The 22,483-nt window shown below is 47.9% G+C and overlaps 1 protein-coding gene across 3 annotated transcripts in view; it reads right to left on the bottom strand.

Moving 5' to 3' along the window:
* ASTN2 (astrotactin 2) overlaps nt 1–22,483 on the bottom strand; it is a 595,125-nt gene that overhangs the window by 406,884 nt on the left and 165,758 nt on the right. For all 3 annotated transcript variants that reach the window (XM_050926897.1, XM_050926900.1, XM_050926898.1), the window contains one exon: nt 16,647–16,754. In XM_050926897.1, the coding sequence (XP_050782854.1) occupies nt 16,647–16,754 (108 nt within the window). The remainder of the gene's footprint in view (nt 1–16,646; nt 16,755–22,483) is intronic.

Genomic DNA, 22,483 nt, shown 5'->3' with positions numbered 1-22,483 from the left:
AAGGTGTTTTACAAGCAGGAGATCATGTTAAATCAAATCAAATACCAATTAAAGATTAACAGCGATGTTGGAAGGCTGCTCTCGCCGGATAGCACCGCTCTCTGGGAAGAAACACTGCTTTCTGTAGCTGCTGCCTGGCAGGCTACTACCCAACCCCCAAGCCACCCACTTCCCTTTACCTCTCCACACGGCCCAGGCCCCAGCTGGGGAACCCACCCATGTTCAGTCAAGGTACTGTCCCCCAAAGAAGCTCCAGCAAGCAAACCTTCCCTCCCCCATTCAGTGAATGTCCTAACAATTCTCCCCATCAGCCCAGAACCTGAGCCAGCACCCCCTACCTGGACAGTCCTCCTTTCACCCTCAGAACGGGCTTCCAGCAAGGTAACCAGTTGTCTCTGAACCCATGTCCGCTGCCCTCCTCTCCACACAGTAAGCCCAGAGCAACAGACCTTCTCTTCCCAAATTTGCGCTAACCACACACACTGCCTTCCACGTCCATATCGCAGGCCAGGCACTCTGAAGCCCACCGAGACCTTCTTCCAACCACGCTCCCCTTGCCAGGCTCCCCCGCACAGGGGCAGTACAATACCTTGTGTGTTCGTGTGAGTGTTGGGGAATCGGGAGGTGTAGGGGGAGAGATAATGCCATAAACTCCATGGGCCACATCCAGGCTTTGGCTAATTAAGGGTGTGTGAGCCCGGCTGAATCTGCAGGACATTATACCTCCTCACACAAGAGTCCAGCTTCCATCCTCCTTGCTCCTGGGGGGCTCTTTTTCCCTTCCTCTCATGGAATTCAGGGAAGTCCCAAGTAAAGATATGTCAGAGCGGCATCATTTTGATCTGGCTTTCAGCTGCCGCCCTCCAGTGCATGTTGGTACGTCAGACTCTGGGGGGGTTGGTCCGGGCCAGTCTCTAGTCCCAACCTACAGCCCCGTTGTTGGCAGCATGGACTGGACTTTGTTCCATCTGCCCTGGTTTGGCATTGACCCCGAAACTCGAGTCATCTCCCCCAAGAAAGCAGCTTCTTTACAGAGACTGGCCCCTTCAGATAGCTCTGAGGAAGGAAGAGAAAAGATGAAAGGAGAGAGAATGGACTAAGGGTCAGAGATGGAGGAGGAGGAGGTGGTGAAACATACAGGAAAGCAGATAGAGGAGGACTAGAAATGTCCAGATTGATCTTGCTTTAGGGTAGAGCAAAGATGACTGATAACACTAACATGTATGAATGATATCAGCCTGTCAACACTTCCTCCATCAGAGTTCGAGCTAGTTTAACTGGTGTTCACAGAGGGGGCGTTATTTTGGGGCAAGGAGTGTACAGATGAAACTGTTAGCAGTTTTTATAAGGGAGATCCCATCAGTGAATGCAGGAGACTCAGGTGCCTTTCTCAGTACCCTGAGTTGGCTCCGGGATTCACGCAGAGATTGGGGATTCAGCCAGCCCATAGGAGCCTAAGCAGCATGGGGAAGCCAATTCCTTCCCTGTGCAACCTGCATGTTCCATTCAGCATGAAGATCCCATGAAGTCTTTGTTAATCTGTTTTTAATACCCTGGGTCTCGGCTGGTTATATACTTTGAGTTTTAATACCCGATGCATTAAATAAATGTCTGTACTTAATATTTATAAAGTTTCAAATACTGATCTCTCACTCTCATTCCCTTGTTTGAAATATGGGGCCTGCCGTTTGCAGAGAGATATTGTGTAGGAGAGAGTCAGTCATGATAAGAGGGAGGATGGGGAGAAGGGAGGGGAAGCCAGCAGGCAGGGCACATAGAAACAGAAGGTGCAAGAGGGACGGGGAAGTAAGGGGAAGGGAATAAAAGACAGATGACAAACAGGCAGAGGCTCCGGCAGTTGCTCTCCTTTCTTGGATGATGGGCAAGAGGTTACTTGCCATGGTCACAAGCACTAGATAAGCTCTTGGGTAAAATCAGCAGGAGTCAGTTTCCCCAGAGAAGCTCCCATCCTACTGAGTGTTTTCTGCTCAGTGAGTGAGGGTTCAGCAAGGAAGACCCCAGTACCCTTGCAGGATGACTGAATCTCAGTGACAGGGAACTGGACAGCTCTGGGCTCACATGCTACCCAAAGATGACACAAGGCAACAAAGTGCTAGACACTGATCAGCAGAACAGGCCAGCTGCGAGTCCTCTGCTAACAAGGCGTTAACTTTGGTACAGTTTCCCCTCTCCTTACCCAGATGCTAAGGGGAAGGACCTTAATAACAGCCTAACTGCAACCGCGGCCCAGGTCTCCTTGGGAGGTGAACTGCTGGTGAGAAGAGGAGATGGGGAAGAGGAGATAGTGTGAGATGTAGGTGGGCCGGGCCCAGCTTTAGCTGCCAGGACCTCAACCCCACCCACAGGAGTTTCTGAGGTCCCAAGACCTCTGTCTATCCCCAAGTGTCAATCCCTTTGCCCCCAGCAGCGCCACCACCCAGCAAAAGTTAACAAGAGCATCCTTAAATGCTCTCAGGGAGGGAGCAGCTGATTTTCTAGCAGGATGCAGCAGAGGTATTGCCTCTAGAATGGATGGCACAAGCTGGACTTCCCCATTGGCCAATGCAGGTACTATCTGCCCTATGTGTGGGCTGGGGAGATGAGCTCAAAAATCCAGGGCCACACCCCCTAAAACAAATCAGCATGCAGAGCAGCAATTCAATAGTTGCATGTCAGAGGCTCTGTCTACACCTGGGACTAGCTCCAACCAAACTGTCAGTGCCCATCACATGGAGCAGCTGCACCAACACTGACAAGAGCAAGCCAGGGCTGCCGCTGCTTGGAGTCTGTCCTGATTACAAACATGGGTAAACCTTAATTAGCTCAATCAGCAAAAGCCCCCAGCCCTGTCCTTGGACATGCCCGAGTCCAGTTTTTTCTAAAGAGCTGTGCATTACTCTCTCTGTCAAAAATGGTATTACTGGTTTCTGCTAACTCGGAAGAAAAGGATCTTGAAATGCTTATGGATCAATGTCCTAACAGATAAAACTCAAGACGGGGTATCAGTTGGTGCCTGCCACAGACCACCATATTACACTAGGGAAGCATCATGACCTGCTCCTTACACAACTATCTATAATTAGAATGAGAAGGATTAGATTTTTACTGGCAAACATTGATTTCACTGTACACACACAAACCGAAGAAAAAATATTTCCATCAAAAATCATCCAACTTTACAGATAGGCACAGAAAGAAAAATGCTTCTTGAGAATTTACTAGTGTTTGATTGAAGGCTATTTACTTTGTATACTTTGACATATGATGTTGACAATTTGTGTTTTCACAGTTATGAAGCTTTAGCATTTTGAATCTCAACAGCTGTCACTGAACAATTATCTAACACCTCCCCATTGTCTGACCCCATGTCATTTCCCCACAACTGTGAACATTTAAATACCGGTAGATAAAAATTGAAAAAAAAAAAGGCTTTAAAACCCATAATTCTGTGCAATGGTGAAAATGATAAACTTTTTTAAAATGCTTAAAATAACCGTCAATGTTCTCTGCCAAAATGATAAAGAAAATAAACATTGAATTCTGCCAAGCCTACCTATAATGTGTAGGAAAAACGCTGTGTGATGATGGGGGATTTCAATTTGAGTGGCATATGCTGGAAGTGTCCTGCTTCCGGTACTAAAACAGCCTTAGAATTTCTAAGTATTATAGATGATAATTTCTTAACTCAAAAAGTGTTACAACCAACAAGAAGGAATTCTATACTAGACCTCATTTTGACAGATCAAGAGGAACTGATCACAGAACTAAAAATTAATGGTAGCTTAGGTACAAGTGATCATGATGTGATCACAACTATAATGTGCAAACAGAATAATGTATGCAGTGTTGTTGTAGCCATGTTGGTCCCAGGATATTTGAGGGAGACAAGGAGAATAAGGCTTTTTTTTTTTAATTGCAGCAACTTGTGTTGGTGAGAGAAATAATTTTTCAAGCTTACACAGATCTGAAGAGCTAGTGGGGTCCCTCATGGGTCTTTCCTGGGACCCATACCATTTAACATTTTTATCAGTCACCTGTTAGAAAATATGAAATGACCACTGGACAAGTTTGCAGATGACACAAAAACTGGGGAAGTGGTAAATAATGAAGAGGACAGGTCACTAATACAAAGATCTGGATCACTTGGGAAACTGCACACAAGCAAACAGTAGGTGTTTGAATATGGCTACATGGGACTGTTTACCTCTCGGAACAAAGAGTGTAGACCACTTAACAGGATGGGGGACTCTATCCCTGTGGTGGATAATCATCTCACATGAGCGCCCAGTGAGATGCTGTGGCCAGAAGGGCTAATGCGATCCTGGGATGCATAAACAGGGGAATCTTGAGTAGAAGTAGAGAGGTTATCTTATCGCTGTACTGGCATACTGGTATCCACTTCCAGCATCCACAACGAAAAAAGGATATTGATAAATTGGAGAGGATTCAGAGAAGAGCAACGAGAATGATTAAAGGTTTCGAAAAACTGTTATAACAACAGACTCCAGGAGCATAATCTCTTTAGCTTAACAAAGAGAAGGTTAAGGGGTGACTCGATTACAGTCTGTAAGTACCAACATGGGGGACAAATCTAAGAATGAACCCTTAAATCTAGTAGAAAAAGTAGAATATGATCCAAAAGCTGGAAGTTGAAGCTAGACGAATTAAATCTTGAAATGAGGCATACAATTTTAACAGCCAGAGTAATTACCCACTGGAACAATTTACCAAGGGTCACGATTAAGTCCTCGTAACTGACAGCTTTTAAATCAAGATTGAATTTTTTCCCCTACAAGATATGTTCTTATTTCAGGGAAGTTCGCTAGCTGGGTTATACAGGAGGTCAGACTAGATCACAATGGTTCCTTCTGGCCTTAGAATATGAGAATCTTTGCTGGGTGATGAGCCCATTAGAAAAGCTGGCTATTTCAGAGTCAGCTACACCTTTGACTGGGTTCGGGCTATTCCGCAGCGTAGACAAGACTTTGTAACACATTGAGAACCAGAGCTTGGGGTGCCAGAACAGGGGGGCTACGGGGCCATGCCCCCCCTTTTTACCAGCCATAAAGACGAGCAACCAGTGGGAGGGGACAGAGAGGAGTGAGCAGGGGTGAGGTCTTGAGGGGAAGCAGCAGCACGGGAGCAGGGCCTCAGGGGAAGGGATGGTGGGAAAGCAGAGCCTTGCAGAGAAGGCTCATGGCCTCACCACTTTGAGGGAACTCCTGCCACTCCTGACCGGAGCAGTCTGAGATGGGAGCTTTGTGCAGCCGGAATTACTCAGCAGAGCGAGCTACAATCACAACCAGCAGTGGCTTTTTTCTATAAGCAAAACCAAAGCTGTAGTGCCCAGTTTGGCATACAGCCCTGTCCTGGGTCACCTGGGCTTCCCAAAGGCATCCGCTTCCAGAAACAGCCACTCAGAGTCGTTTTGCCTCCCAAGGAGAGGGGAAGCTGACCTGACATTAACCCCTTGTTAGCAGAATTGACATATCATCAACCAGCTGGCAAGGACAAAGAGATATTTTATTAAGTGTGGAAAATTCCTTATGTGAGTGGCATCCAGGCAGACTAATACCATAGTTAAAGGGACACAGTCAACCCAATCATATGTAGGGAACAAATTCCTTTGCCTGTGTTACTAAAATTGCCTTAGCGTATTGGAGTGGAAATAATTTTTTTTACAAATCCAATTTGCTTTCCCACTCTTTATGCTGTTTACTTTATGCATTTCTCTGGCCACGGACAATTAAAATCAATGAAGTCCTTTTCACTTTCATGTCCTCAGCACTGAATCGGTTGAGATGCAATCACTTTAGTGATGCAGTTATATGTTTAAAGACAGCAATTGTTTTTTTACTGGAATTGTCTTTCACACAAATCAATGGAAACTCTTCTATTGGGATTAAGGTTTGAAAACAAAAACAAACCAACCCTGTTTTTTAACAAATTACAACTGCTGGGTCAAATCTGAGTTGAGGCCTTCACTTGAAAGATGGAAGACAGTTTCCACTATAAGCATAATTTAAACCCTGTCCTAGAGGGAAAACATTACCATTCCCTATGAAATGTTCCATGTGCAGTCACTTCCCAGAGAAGAATCCTTCTGGAAAGAGGGAGGTTCAGGGAACAAAATATAGAACCAGACAAAAAATGTTGGAGGTAGAGTGACCAGATAGAAAGTATGAAAAATCTGGACTGGGCTGGGGGGTAATAGGTGCCTACATAAGAAAAAGCCCCGAATATCAGGACTGTCCCTATAAAATAGAGCATCTGGTCATCCTAGTTGGAGACCCTGTTAGAAAATGGTACAAACTCTCTGGGCCCAACTACACTCCAAGCCTACACCACACCAAGGGGCTATGCCTTCTTGTAACTAGGTCCTCCAACATAGTCTCTCAGCGGTAGCACGTGAGCTTCGTACAGCCATGGAGTTTATCCTCAACACGCCCCTGTGAGGTAGGGAGGATGTATCCCTATGTTACAGGTGTAGACTGAGAGTAACTTGCCCAAGAAGTCACACAGAGAGTTTGGGGCAAAGGTAGGAACTGAACTCAGGTCTCCTGAATCTCACAGCAGTGGTTTAACCACACAGCTGTCCTTCCTCTCCTGGTTTCTTTTGTACGTGTGGCCGAGTGACTAGCGCACTGGACTGGGAATCAGAAGACCTGGGTTCCATTCCCAGTTATGTCACTGGCTTGCTGGATGAATGTGGGCAAGCTGTGTTTCCTCTCTGTGCCTCACTTTCCCAACTACATAATGGGGAGAGTGATACTGGCCTCCTTGATAAAGTGCTTTGAAATGTACAGATGAAAAGTGCTCTAAGAACTAGCTACTATTACAGTGTAGGTGGGCACAAGTCACCTTACTTTTCCTTTTGTTCTAGTAAGGAGACCAAAGATCTGACACCATCATGTCATGCATGCAGAGACCAACAGAGCTACCCCCCACCCACATCCTCTTTGCATCCAGCACCAACAACAGGTTTACATTTTACTGCCTGTGACACAAGAGGTTTGTTGCCATGCGGAGGATGAGAGCGGAGCGATTAGTGAAATTTGTTACTTACATGCTCCAAACAAAATTAATTAAAAGTGCTGCTTTTCTGTCAAGATAAGGGCCAACCCAGGGAGATAATTTTTCACTCTCAAACACTCAATTACTCAGTGAGGCTGTATCAGATACAATCAAAAAAAAAAAAAAAAAAAAAGCACAGCCTCGAGGAACAGATGTAAAAGCTGTTATCTCTATCACAGTCCAGGGGACGTTAAAGAGGCTGGGGCTGCAGGTGCAGCGTGGCGAGACTAATTGCAGTGGGTGGGTGGGCGAGCAGTGCCTCTCCTCCGAGTTCATTGCCACTCGGTTAATGATGGTCTTCCCACAATGGCTCCATGATTGCTTGTTCAGATATTCTGCAACCACATAGACAAACACAGACAGGCCAAGGACTGCACGAGGACAGGCTTGCCTAGGGTACAGCTATACGAGGATAGTGCTACGGTAATGATTAATAAACTGGCAAACCTTTCTAGTACAGCTGTTGCTTACACCAGCAAAAAAGGGATGCTGCTGCTCTAGCTTACAATGGTTTGGTGAACGAAATAATGGACACAAGCCAAAGGACTTAACTACGTATACACTAGGGTTTGTGCCATTGTTGAAATGCAATTTAAAAATGTCACACCCCTCACTGCCATTGCTATACTGGCAAAAGAGTCTAGGGGTGGCAAAGCCACACACAAGCTGCTCATTTGTGGAACGGTAGGGAGAGAGAGGAGAAAAGGGGAAGGAGGATCTCAGGGCACGTCCGCGCTACAAAGTTTTGTCACCTCAAGTTATGTCGGCACACAGCCACCGTGGTTAATACATCGCTTGTGCGCAGGCATAGAATTATAGACTATCAGGGTCAGAAGGGGCCTCAGGAGGTCATCTAGTCCAACCCCCTGCTCAAAGCAGGACCAATCCCCATACGTGGCCCCTTGCATCACCAGGATTGTTTGTGTCGATTCACACTGTGGTGCACCATGGGTAGGTATCCCAGTGTGCAACCCTCCACTCTTCAGTGACTCCTGGGCAGTGAACCTTACAACTGGAACTAGAGCAGTCATAGTCGGGCCTTGTGAGACCACTGCCGGACGACTGTGAAAGTCGACATAAGAAATACTGCATCTACACTTGCACCGCATCAACCATTGTTTTACAACAACCAGGGAGGTGGTTTAATAGGGCACTGACATTGGTGGGAGACAAATTTCAGTGTAGACACATACATAACTAGATTGTGTGATAGACCCAGGCCAGTTGGGAACAGCAGAGTAGTAGAAGGGAGATATACTGGCCACTGGATAAGAAGTCTTCTGTTCCCTGAGTGACCAGAGCAGGGCTGCTCCAGGCTAATGAGAACACCTGACTCCAATTAACCTGCTAAGAGTCAGGTGAGGCTGCTAAGCACCTGACTCTAATTAAGGCCCCTCTGATGCTATAAAAGGGTTCACTCTAGTCAGGCCAAAGAGAGCCAAGGAGCCAGAGAAAAGGAAGTGCGTGCGAGGAACTAGGAGCAAGAGACGTCCAAGAAGCTGAGAGTGAGTAGGCACACTGCTGGAGGACTGAGGAGTACACTTGTTATCAGACAACAGGAGGAAGGTCCGGTACTGATGACAAAGAAGGTGTTGGGAGGAGGCCATGGGGAAGTAGCCCAGGGAGTTGTAACTGTCGCGCAACTGTTCCAGGAGGCACTCTAGACAGCTGCAGTCCACAGGGCCCAGGGTTGGAACCCAGTGCAGAGAGAGGGCCCGGGTTCCCCTCAAACCTCCCAACTCCTGATCAAACACAGGAGGAATTGACCTGGACTATGGCTTCTACCAGAGGGGAAGGTCTCTGGGATGTTTTCCGACCCACATGGTGAATCTGTGAGGCGAGCAAATCCGCCAAAAAGCGCAAGACCCACCAAGGTAGAGGAGGAACTTTGTCAAAACTGACACAAAGCAGTTTATGTCGACCTAACTTTGTAGTGTAGACCAGGCCTCAGATGGGATAGTATCAATGGGATTTGGGACTTTCCATCCATTAAGAGAAGACAAATTTTGCCTTGTCGATACTGGAAGGTTAGAGAAGTTAGAGATTCCCTGATTGCTTTCTGCAGTGTATTCTCGTGTTCTGTTTAGTAATGGGGCCTCCACGGGAGAAACCATCTAATTGGACCTGTCTGTCTGCACAGTTTGGAAAACACTGTGTTCCTTCAGTTTGAAAAGGGTTACACAGCAGCCTCATGCTGGGATGGGGTGAGGGCAGGGAAGCTTCAAGAGATGCTTGAGCAGTTGCCTCAAACTTTATTTACTGCTTACCTAATATCAAAAGGATCAGAAGTAAGGAAATTAACAATGCCTTTCTGGGGAAATCCCACACATGTATGTTGGAGCCTTCCCTCCCTATCAGAGGCAGCAATGTGTTCCCCTTGCTCTGGGGCTTATGGAGAGTCACCGATGAACCAGCCCATGGTAAAGTTCTGCCTTTAACATTACATGTTAGACTGATTCTGAACCAATGCTCAGAGGAGACACTAGAACCCTCTACCCTCATGCTCTGCCCACAAAGGTCTGCTCACTCAGGACTCTTCCTACTGCAAAGCTCTAGTTTCTGGTCACTTGCAGGCCTGGGGAGGCATGGAAAAGAACCGGGATGAAGACAGGAGATGTCCTGGAATGCGCTGATAGCTACCCCCTCAATCTTTCCTACCATGAAAATTAAACTACATCAAAGCAATGAAGAAACCCATCTTCAGTGATTAGGGATGAAGCTCTGACATCCTGTTTGCTGTGAAGACTGTAGGGTGGTGTGCCTGTCCGTGATGCATCCTTGAACTAGAAACTTCAGAATCACCACATTGGACTAGAGCCAAGGGGCATTTAACCCAGTAGCCTGTTTCCAACTGCGGCCAGTGCCAGCTGTTTCAGAAGCAGGAACCCTGCAGTAGGCAGCTCCAGGATCACCTGTCCCCAGGGAATGTAGTCAGAAAGTTGGCCAATGCTTGTGAGTAACTTCAGGAGACGTGGCAGTCAAATGGTAAGAGTCCAGCGCAGTGGCACAGATGGGGAGGGAGGGAGGAGAAATCGTTCACTGTGTTGAGGGTGGGGGATGTACCCTGCTGAGCGTAGCTGAAAAGCATGAGCACTGGAGAGACTGATTATTCCCTCTTGCTAAAAACGACATGTTTGGTTTATCGCCTTTTGTCTCTCATTTGATTCTTGACAGGCATCTCCTGGAGTTTGAAGTCTGTCGCTGTCAGGGAGGCAAGCTGCGCTGGCTGGTGAAACAGGTGCAGACCCAGAGAGACAATTTAAAACCACTGTTTTCTCCAGCAGCGTCTCTGCCTCAAAGAGAGACGTCTGAGACATGATGACGTGATTCCCTTCCAGTGCTCCCTGTTTACTTAGCCCTTATGTTTCCTTACGTTTCAGCTGTGAGGGAAGGAAAATGCTACCCAAATTTCATTCTGCATTTCCTTTCACTCCTCGTGAAATAATAAGTGTCTGGTTTGCCTCCGGAGACAGGAGAGGATCAAAGGGAAGATTCCTCGTATGTAACAGATTCCGAATACCTAATTTTCCCTTATAAAGGGCCTTGTTTTAAACACCAAATACAGAAGCAGATCAAAGCCTGGCTTCTCGCTCCTCTAACAGCTCTCGGAAGGCTCTGCCAGCCAAAGACACAGACACAGAGGCTGCTGCAAATCCGAGGCAGATAATTGGACTCTGCTAATTTATCTGAAACATCGCTGTGTGCTACGGAAACAACTGGGCATCTAGTACACACGAACACTCCCCCCTCCAAAAAAAAAAAAAAAAGAACAGGCTGAAGGCTAAGCCCACTCCCCTGCCTCTCTCTATCTGCACCTCCCTGGTCCACAGGCCCTCAACACAAGGAGGTTCCAGATCCACCCTCAGACTTTATCTCAGGCAGACAGGATGCAGAATTTATCACCGGACAACAAGAGCCCAAATCCCCAAGCTCTTAATTAGGCCATAATGGGAAGACTGCGCTGTCTTATGAGGCAACAACATGCCTTCTGGGAGGCCAAATGATGACTAGGACGCGTGTGTCATCCTGACAAGGGAGCCAGATTATTGTGGAGAAGACGCTGCCTGGCCTAGAGCAACGCGATCAAACAAGGAGCGATTTTTCTCTGCCCCTTAACAGGCTGGAGGAGAAGAGATTCAGAGTTGAGGGAAGCTGCCAGAGTTCCGCTCCCTTGGGTTGGGGATGAATAGGAGCCGGCCTAGACAGTTTATTCACTGCAGGGCCTGTTCGGAGTGTCTCCTCAAAGAATACATGGCTGCTTAAATATCACTGGCATCCTATCAGAGAAGCAAGTTATTCAGATCACAGGGACAATCTTCTTCCCCGCTTCTGGGGCCACCAGACCAGTCATCAAGCTGCCATTATTGCAGTGATACTACTACTACTTTAGACTGGCATTCAGTGTCAGAGATGATTTCATCCAAGGCTTCCAAGCACTTTAGAAAATTAACCCTCTGTGAGCAGCCGCTGGAGAGAACAGCTCCAGGCACAGCTGGGTGGGAGACTGAGGAGGATTAAGATTCCAGCAGCATGGCGGAAAGCTGTTCTTTAAAAGAGGACTGGACTGAATGTGCCCCACCCTGCGAGAGGGAAAAGAGGAGCGTGATAACTACACGGAGTTTGACATCTCCTACGGTGGGCAGCTGCAGAGCTGGATTAGCATCTCGACAACACTGACAGTTCCCTTTATACGAATTTAGTGCTGGCGAAAAGTGTGTAGTTTGACAGCCCTGGAGACAGGAACCTTCTATGTACCTACACAACAGGTACAGAGAGTGGGAGCTCCCCCAGAGTGCCCTGCCAGCCCTCACTTGATGGGAATGAACAATGAGGTTAGCTTCTGTGGCTCACTAGCTCCTTGGCATCTCCCACGGAGGCTGCCAAGGGGAGCATCGGGACTTGCAGTGGCGGGTTTTGATGGTTCAAATGCATTTTGAAGGGTTTATTAAAATGCCCATCACTGGAGCATTCCAATGCAGTATTAAAACACACACACAACTGGGGGAAGGAAGACAGCCAGTTCCCTGCCCTAGCCCAGGTCTAATCAGAACATCTGATTTTGAGCACCATGCTAGTCCTCCTCCTTGCTCCAGGCTAACAACGGGCTGTTTGTTTGTGGATGCCAGTAGGCTTTCTGCTGTCCGGTTCTCTGAGGACCTTTGTCTTGCAACGTGACCGGAGGATGGCAAGCGAGGGTCTCTCAGCTCCTTGGGGAGGCTGTTACAGGGTTTAGGCAGCATAACAAGCAGGCTCTGCTGCCTGCTTCATTGAGTCCGTATGTGGCTTCCAACATAGGCGCCGACTTCCCCTCTTTCCCGTGGGTGCTCGACCCGCCCCTCTGCTCCCGGCCCCACCCCCACTCCACCCCTTCCATGAGGCCCCGCCCCTGTCCTGCCTCTTCCCACACCTTCCCCACCTCCATTCCAACCCTTTCCCCCAACCCGCCCCAACTCCGCCCCCTCCCTGCCAATATTCTAACTCTTTCCCCAAATCCCCGCTCTGGCCCCGCCTCTTTCCCAACTCCTCCCCTGAGCACGCAATGTTCCCGCTCCTCCCCACTTTCCCAGAGCCTCCTAACGCTGCCAAACAGCTGTTTGGTGGCAGCCGGGTGGGAAATGCTGGGAGGTAGGTGGAGGAGCGGGGACACGGCGCCCTCAGAGGGAGAGGAGGAGGAGGGAGAGGTGGGGTGGGGAGTGAGGGGAGCTTGGCTGCTAATTTTTCCCCATGGAGCACCCATGGAGTCGGCGCCTATGGCTTCCAATAAGCCTGGCAGACCAGGCGATCATAGCTGTCGCCAAGGGTTCCTGTAAAAGAAGAGGTCTGAGATAACACCAAGAGCTTTGCAGATCAGTGAATGGGACCAGATAAGGCATGGAGCACCAGTAAAGGATGAGGTGCAGTGGTGTGGTTAGGAGATGGACAGTGCATTGTGTAGCAGTCTGACCTGCAGATGATGAACACACGAACAGCCATGGCCAGGTCTTCACTGGAGAGGAAAAAATAGTCTTGTTGCCTGAAGAAGGTGGAAGACAGTGCTTCTAGTGACGGCTGTTTGATTCTCCATGGTCAGCAACAAGGCTAGGATGACCAATAAGCTTGTGCATGTGCAACCAAGAGTGCATGTGCCCTCCGACATGGGCAAACAGATGGTGCTAGCCAGTCACTCAAGGACCTCTCTTGATTAGCAATGAGCTTTAGCTCTTTCTGGATTCAAATCTCATGCCTTCATCCAGCCTCCAGTTTCCACCGCAGACTGGACTTAGCACAGACAGACATTGGATGGGAGCATTGCACCACTGACCGAGGGAAAATTCTCCTTTGTTTCCCCATGTTTCTTCTCATCATCTCCGAGGTGATTCCAAAGACATAGGAACATTAGTGCTCACCAGTGAAGGGATTCAGCACTATATGATGGGAAGATCTCCAACATGGTATGACCGGGATCACAGAATTCAGAGATTAGGGAGAGGAGACTCCCACTATATCAACCAGTCTGTATTCCAGGCCAGCATAGACTGATTTTCTTTGTTATATTCTCAATACTTTGTTCATTCCAGTTTTAAACAATCAAGCAGGGAGGTTTTGACCCATTCTCATGAGAGGCTATTCCACTGTCAGAGTCCTCACTGTTAGGAATATCCTCCCTCTCCCCCATACAAAAATAACAACTATGGACAATTTATGTATGTCCCTTTGGCCTACCCTCTCGAACAATTCCTCCTGCATCCCTTGATGTGTGCAACCTGCAGCCACTTGAGACAATTATAATGTACAGCCACCTAACTAGCTTACTTGACCAAAGCACATAGAAAATCCATGTGTGATCCTGTGTTTACAGGATCATTTAGACATGCTGTAACTAACAAATCACATACATCTGAAGACTTCCCACCACATCAACTCTGAAAAGCACCACAGATGCTTCAGTAATTGTACTCTGTCCTGCAAAAAGTGATCTAAGGATAGCAATTGCAGGGAAGATCTCTCTGATTGGACTTAATCCCATTGCACCTACAATGACACACAGTCACCGTGGAATAAATATTAGGACACCATTGGAACAATAAACTGTATCTGACTCTGCATCCTTCTCTATTAGAATTATGAGCCTGTCCAATTATGGATCTTTGTTATATCTGTAATTATGATTTTTATGCTGTAATTTCCCACTAAGGTAGTGCTTTCTCCACACAAGGGAGCTAAGATGATAATGGAAAATTTCTTCCACGATGCCATTAAAGGTAAAGTTTAGCCAAGCAACAGGGAAAGCAATGGAGCTTTTTATTCAGGGAGCTTATTTATTTAAAAACCAAACCAAACAAACAAAAAAAACCCCTCTGGTTAATGGAGAAATAGCCAAGGTCATTTGTGCATCTAGCAAAACCAGATCTATGGTTCAATTGAAGCGACAGATGGGTTATTCCCATTAGATCATCTAGCTCAGTGTTTCTCAACCTTTTCAAGTTGGCGACCCCTTATTTGAGTTCAAAAAATTTCATAATCCTCCCCCTTTACATTTTTTATTCTTATTGTCATTCTAAAGTATAACTGATAATCAGACAGAGAACACTTACTTTGAAGAGGAAGGGAGAGGAGGAGCAAGAATTTATTTGCTTTAGATTGTAATAAAATCTCCAATGACTCGTGACCCCCGAATTGCCTTTCGTGTTTCCCTACCCTCACCCCCACAGGTAACAACCCACTGGTTGAGAAACAAACACTGAATCCCATGGGTGGGGGTTTCAGAAGTGCCTAAATCACTTAGTCCCCTAAGTCCCATTTTTAAAAGTGATTCCTTGAAAACCAATGAGACGTGGGGTCTAAGTCACTTGGACGGTTTTGAAAATTTTACCTTGTTTTCCAAACATTGCAGGACTGTGCTCTACACAACTGTTTGAAGTGAGGGAACTCCTTTCACAGCAAAAACTGATGCACCGAAATTCACTAGCCCCTTTTCCAAAATTGAAGCCTTTATCTTTAACGTGACTAAGGCAATGTTGCCATGGGGGGCCTTTACTGACTTTCCGCGCTTAAAAGCACAAGTATAATTCCAGTGAGAATTTTTGTAACATTGGCTTTCCTTTTCTTCTAAAAGAATGAAGATACAAGAACACACCTGAACGCAATCCTATTCCACATAAATAAATGCAATGTGTGTTTGTTCTAATGTGAAATCACTGGGCCAACAGTAGGTGTGGAGGTAATTTCACATTGAAATAAACATGTTATGCGCATTTATCTGAATGCCTAATCACGGAAATAAATGGAGCTGTTTTTTTTTTGGTGGGCTCTGGCGTCTATCTGGAATGCTGCACTCTGACTCTGCTTAGCTTAACAAGGAAAACAAATTCGGGACTCGGAGCCACCAGTGCAATCTTAAAATCACTTTCCAACTTGGTTACTTCTTAATGGTGGTTTTCAGACTTAGCAACAAAAGTCACAAATTTCCCCTATTGAGGACTAAACACACACTAGATCACAGGTTTAGAAACAAAGTGATTCCTGGCATTATTTGAATGGGGAAAAAATGTAGGAAGTTATTTTAAACCATAGAAGAGACTTTTTCTCTCTTAACTCACAACCTGATTTACGAGATTAAGTCCCTGCCTCAATCTCAATTTTGTGTTTGTTTTTTAATTGCTTTTATGCTGAGAACAAGCATGGAAAATTCAAGTCCAATAGGAAATTTGCCGAGAAACTTTAAGTGACAGAAATTGACCCTTACATATCCTCAGGAAAAGCCACCACATTGGTCGCTGGACCAATAGCATGGTTGCACCAACACAAATCCCTAGTGCAGACACTTTGAGCACCACTGTTATTGATAGTAAGTTTCCCCAGTACAAGCCGTGGCTTATCACAGTTGTGTGTGTTGACGTCGTAGGTTTGAATTAGTGCAGTGACATGAGTGGCTGGCTGCCAATGGCTGAAATGTCTAGTGTCTATAAGGCCTTAAAACAGGATGTCCATGATACTGTTATCAAGGCTGTAATGAAAACACATTGTAGTTACAATTTAATGCACTGGAAATGGTACTCAGCTGGAGACTCGTGAAGGGTTGTGCTCCCCTCCTTCCTTCCTTAATTCAGATCTACAGCTGAGTGTTTCAGTGATGGATGGTTTTCCAATTAGCTGTATACTGTTCAAAACCGGGGACAAGACCAGCTCCATCCATCCAACTCCACTTCCAGCATGCTGGGGGTCTGGTGCATCAAGGGGAAAGAAGGGGAGGAAATACTGGGGTCATTGATCAGTGCTTCCTAAATCTTTAATGTGGCTGATATTGGAAACCAGGGAATAGCCATGAACAAGCAACTAAGCCAATTAATATAATCACTAGGAAACTGCTAATGTCTCCCACATGCTACTAGCTGGCAGGGATAGTCCCAAGCTGGGAAATCATTATGAATAGGCTGATGGTAGCTATCGGGCATGAAGATTTGTACTTATGGATCGAGATTCAAATTATTTCAGACCTCTTAAGCGAAGAGAGCAGCGAAAGGAGGTAAACTGGAGTGTTTGTTTCCTTTGCCTCTTACAGCTTCTGTGTCACTGAAGGTTCTTTTATTTACCTTTGCTCCGTCTCCGGCTTCTATACTGCCCGGTATAGAACGTCAGCTGGGTTTCATCATCTGCCTCTGAACCAGAGTTTCCCTTGGCACGTCCAAACCCAATTCCACCTGCAAGGAAGTGAGGAAAAAAATCAGTACTGCCGTCTCAGGTGCTCAGCCGCAATCCTTAGCTGTGAGCTCCCCAGCCAAGCTTAGGAAATCATGATCCAGCTTCCCTCCTGCCATCTCTTTAACCCCCCACTTCTCTAGATAAAGACATGGGATCGTTAAAGTCCGGGTGTTGTTATTTGCAGTAGCTTTTAGGGGCACAGTCATAGATCAGGACCCCAGTGTGTGAGGCGCTATATGAACACAGAACAAAAATTGGTCCCTCCCTTAATGAGTTTACTATCCACATGGCAGTGAGGACCTTGAGTTTAAGCTGCTCGCCTAAGGATCCATGCACAGTGAACCACATGGAGCGTCACATATCTGCCTCAGAGGACAGCAGGCAGAGATGAGGGATAATGTGGTCCAGAGTACAGGACATAAAACAGAGCCAGGAGACCTGGGTTCTGTTCCCTGCTCTGCCACTGACTGGCTGCATGGCCTTGGTCAAGTTGCTTCCTCTCCCTTTGTTGAGTGGGTCTAGACCAATGGGTCTCAATCTTTTGTACTGGTGACCCCTTTCACACAGCAAGTATCCGAGTGCGATCCCCCTTTCCCTTATAAATTAAAAACACCTTTTTTATATTTAACACCATTATAAATGCTGGAGGTGAAGCGGGGTTTGGGGTGGAGGCTGACAGGTCGCGACCCCCCCATGTAATAACCTCGTGACTCCCTGAGAGGTCCTGACCCCCAGTTTGAGACCCCTTGGTCTTGACCATAAGCTGTCTCTGCTGTGGGCCTGGGAGCTGTGGTCTCAGCTGGATCCTCTAGGAGCTACTGAAATACAAACAGCAGGGCAGAAAAGTGGAGCTGTGACTTGACCCTGCCCCCTTTGCTTTGATGTTCCTGAGGAACAAAAACAAACAGTGGAAAGATGACCCAGCCCATGCCCGAAGGTTAACACGTTCACTAGTCTGATCCATGTCCCCGGCTAGGGGCCCTCAGATGCAATCAGACTCACTTGACCAGGAAGAGCCCCTCCCCCCCCCGCCCCCCGTGGTTGTAAACATTTAGGAGTGGCAAAAGTTAGAAAAATCAAGTTAGGAATAGACCTGGCATGAGTCTGCCAACCCTCATGGAAGATTAAAAGAAAAGAGGCCTCCGGGGGTTGACGCTGGCCCTCTGAACTGCCATTAACATATTCTACTGTTTTAAAACCCCTTTATTCTATGAAGAAGAACAATTTCCACACTTCTTGGCAAGAGTCCAGCAAATGAAAGTACACCTTCTGCCCTCTAAAATTCTTAATCACCACGATGGGGGGTGGAGGTGGAGAGAGCTGGGGAAATGCACTGAACTGATGGCCCTGCAGACCGGTGTCTGTCTATCAGCAGAGCACGTAGGCACAGGCAGGGGCAGAGCCAGCTTCACCCCCATAGTCTCACCAACATGCCTCTGCCCTTGATCACTTGGCCCATCCAGACCTTAGCCTCTGCTGAGACTGCCAATAAAGCGGTGCGGGGGGTGGGGTGAGGGCAAAATATTGTGATGGGAACACTCCCCAGCTAGGAACTAAATCAACTCATCTCACACTGGAACCCAACAGCCTTCAGACAGGGATCAGTCCTAGTCTCCATCAGCCTAGGTTGCATTCAGACCACTGATGCGATGCAAAAGACCAGAAATCCCATCCAATCAATCATTAAGCCATCTTGTCCCTCCAGCAGAGGGTGCTGTGTCAAGTCCACCTGAGAGGGGGCCCCGCTCCTGAAAAGGGAGAGGACACAACCAGCCCTCCACTGGCAACACTGCTGGCCGTTTGGAAGTGGACCCTTGGACAATGCAGAAGTGGCACCTTGGGGCTTCCTGCACCTCTAAGAGTTTGCTGTATCAATAAGGAAATACGACCTCTTATTCAGTCCTTTCCTGGTGCAGTAGGAATGGGTTTGAACACAAGTGTCCGGACAAACACAACCATCCAGCCAGCCAGCTCCTCTCATCCTCAAAGTGCATGACATGAGATGCCAGTGTCACCACGTGGCTGAGCATTAGGGACCCTCCAGGGACTCAGCTTGCCGAGGGCACCTCCAAAATCCTGAAGGCAGCCTGCAGGCAGGAAAGGGTGGAGGGTATGCAAGTGGAGGATGACAAGCTCTCAAAAGCAGGTGGCCTGAAAGCTGCATATCGGTACTGGTCTCAAAAGCTCCAAGACAACCCAGAAGACACCAGGAGCGATTAAGGGCTCCGCAATGATTCTCGCCACGGCGAACGGTGCCTGCTGCTTGGTGTTTTACTACCGAGTGTGTGATTTAGGGCACTAAAGTGCAGCCATTAATTACCTGGCGCTACGTGAATATTTTCACTAAGGTCCTAAAAGATGGCAAACGATTGGAACGTGTTAACACAACAGTAAAGGATTATCAGCATGCAGAAATGGCTGTATAAACTGCTCGAGGCTTCCTGCCACCTGAACTCATGGCAACAAGGCAGATGGCTTTAAACAGTACCCTGCTACCAAGATGGTAGATCTTCAGAGCAGGCAGGTTGTATCGCCTTCCTGCCATGTCCTAATCACTGTTAGCACCGAGTATCTGATTTTCACACTGAGGATCAATGCCAGACTACAAGGGCATGCCGCCAGAGACTGCCACCACAAACTACCAGGCCAGTCAATAGCCAGGGGAAGAGCCAGCAATTACCCTGGAGAAAGAGCAGGGCATTTTGAGATGAAAGCTACTTGTGAAAAGTCTGCAAGGAAACCTGACTGCATGTGGAGCTCATGAGGGTTCAAGTCTCATCCCATCAGAGTGTTTGCCCAGGCTCACAGAGCGCGCCTGGGCACCGCGGTGCATGCGTCTGAGTGAGGGTTCTACCAGCTTCCCTGTTCCTTGTGGAGCTCAAAACAGGGGAGATTCTGCAGCTTCGATTCAGAGTCAGATTCAAAACTCAGGGCAGCGAGAACCCATACAGATGGGAATGGAAGTATGCAGGAACTCTAGTTATCTGACCAACAGTCTCTCCGGCTACATCTACACCACAGCGCTTATGGCAGCAGCTGAGCTGCTGCAATGCTTGCGGTGGGGACGCTCTATGCTGACAGGAGAGAGCTCTCTCATCAATTGAATAACTCTTGCCTCCACCAGAGGCGGTAGCTAGGTTGGCAGGAGAAACTCTCTCACCAACGTAGCGCTGTCTACACCAAAGCTTAGGTCGATATAATTTACGTTGCTCAGGGGTGTGGATTATTCTGAAATTATACTGAAGTAACCTGTAATGTACACAAGCTCTCCCATCTCTATTGCTTGGGACATTCTCTGTGTTGGCAAGATATTTTCAGGAGTCAATGCCATGGCAAAACCCAAGCAATCCAAGGTTTCAGGGCTTGCAGGAAAGAAATACCAGTCTGGTCGTGTTCCTTTTGCAACCACATCCCGGAAGGGGTTAACATGCTCTCCACGCTCTTCGCTGGGAAATGGACTGACCGGCAAGCTTCACAGCTAGCCGCCATCTCCGCCCCCATCAGCAGCTTTTCATGTGTTTGTGGGTTGCATTTCTGTGATAGATGACGCTGACATGTTAAATTATTCAAGCTGGGTGTCTTCGGCGAGCCGGCGACAGCAGTATTGCATTTTCTCATTACCTAAAACTGTGCAGGATGTATAAATATGGGACTTGGGAGACCCACGTCAGGGTCCCCAGGCTGGAAAGGAAATGCCTCCGCCAACCAACCCAGAAAGGGCAAATGTTAGCCAGCTGGCAAGAGCTAGGCAAGAGAGAGAAATGGCCCCGTGAGCCCTTTTTGATCTGCCTAAAGCTTCAAGGATGGAATGGAAATTTACCCTCCCAGTAACTCAGCAGTTCTAGGTTTCCCATCACAATACACTCACAGATATAAGTCTGGGTGAAGTGAGTTGAAGTCTTCTGTAGGAAAGAGAAGTCTTAGCACAGCTGAAACTCCAGCTAAGCCTGATTTCACACTCCAAGCCACAAGGGGAGAGGTTTGGGTTTTGTTTTGTTTTTAAATTGGCCCCAAAGTCTTGCTCTAAGTAGCTCAGGATTTGGGATCTCTTCCCTGTGTTGACCAACATGGCATTAACAACGCTGCATACCATATTGTCCCTGTTTTTCTTGCATAGCCGCAATCTTGCCAGCCTCTCTTCTTCCCTCCACATCATCATCCTTGTTTGACAAGGAAAGGGGGCTGCCCCAGGCAGATGAGACAGATTCTTGGATATGAGCTGGATTTATCTGGAGCAGAAGCAGCTGACAAAGTGAGAACAGGGAGCACTTGATTAAAGACAATACAGTTGCCCCTCGTCAGCGATTTCTTTATTTCTCCTAAACAGGGGAAAAAAACTGCAGAGTAATAGAAACAAGATTCTAATCACTGCAACCCATTACAAAGCAGAGTAAATCACTTGGAAAAAAGTGTCCACTATGGCAGCAGCAACTCTGCAATATTCTCCATTGATAAGGTTCAGCCAACGCTCGACAGCACATGTGATGACACAGGGAGCTACTGGGAATGGAGTCATCTTGGCTTATAGCTCCAAACACAAAGTGTTACAAGAAAATTCCCATTCATGACGTGAGTGCAACCATGGTTAGTGGAATATCAGGTACCCAGAATTCCCTCGGAGCTCAGCCTCTCCTGTTCGTCTCGGCACAGAGCTCCATCATCTCTGTCCTCACCTTGTAGCCCATCAAAGCTTCACACTCCCACTTCCATGCCACCCTCTACAACTGGAACTCCCTCTCTCTGCACCCCAGAAGGCCTTTCCACCCTCATCTTTTCTTCCAGGCCCTTCCTTCCATCCTGATTTTTCTGTGAAGCCCGTAGCTTCCACAAATCCACGTCACCCCACAGCCGCAAAAATTCAAACACACCCCCAAGAATTCAGGCTGAGGTTTTCAAAAAAGCCTAAGGGAGTTAGGCACTCAAACCCCTTTGAACTTTGACAGGAGTTGACCACTAATTGCTTTCAGCTTCTTTGGAAGTCCCAGCCTAAAGCTGCCTTGAGGCAGAGCCGTCCCCTGGATCCAGCATGGCGCAAGTGCTGCTTCTCTATTTAAGGTCTGCACTCCTTAGGGCCTAAGTTCCCTCTAAGCTGCACAGCTGCACAGCAGCCTATCAAGGGCAATGCAGGTGTTTCGGGATGTTGCAGGGAGGCATGAAGGTGCCAGCTTCTACTGTGGCCGCATCCCCCGGACCTGCTGTGGCCTGGGAGAGGTGGGGAGAGATGCTCCCTCGTCCAGCTCCAGAGCTGCAGTGGCTAGGGAGAAGCACCCTCCCCCCTCAGCCAAGGTGTGGCTGTGGTGAGAGAGGGCCTGGGGAGTCCATTCTCCCTGCCAGGGCCTGGGGCCTCCTGCACACCAACCCTCTCATCCCCGGCCCAGCCCAGCCCAGAGCCCAGACCTGCGGCCGGAGCCCTCATCCCTGTCCACCCCAACCCTCTGCTCCAGCCCTGAGCCCCCTCTTGCACCCTGAACCCTCATCCCCAATCCAGAGCCTGTGCCCTGAGCCAGAGCCCTCACCTCCTTGCACCCCAATCCTCTGCCCCAGCCCTGAGCCCTGCACCCTGAACACCTCATCCCCAGCCCAGAGCCCATGCCCCGAGCCAGAGCCCTCACCCCCCCACACCCTAACTCTCTGCCCCAGCCCTGAGCCCACACCACTAGCCTGAGCCCTCACCCCACACACCCCAACCCTCTGCCCCAGCCCTGAGCTCTGCACTCTGAACCCCTCA

The sequence above is a fragment of the Gopherus flavomarginatus genome, chromosome 17 (assembly GCF_025201925.1).
Source record: "Gopherus flavomarginatus isolate rGopFla2 chromosome 17, rGopFla2.mat.asm, whole genome shotgun sequence".
NCBI classification, from domain to species: domain Eukaryota; kingdom Metazoa; phylum Chordata; order Testudines; family Testudinidae; genus Gopherus; species Gopherus flavomarginatus.
The sequence above is the reverse complement of the archived record's forward strand: the minus strand, read 5'-3'. Positions and strand labels throughout refer to the sequence as shown.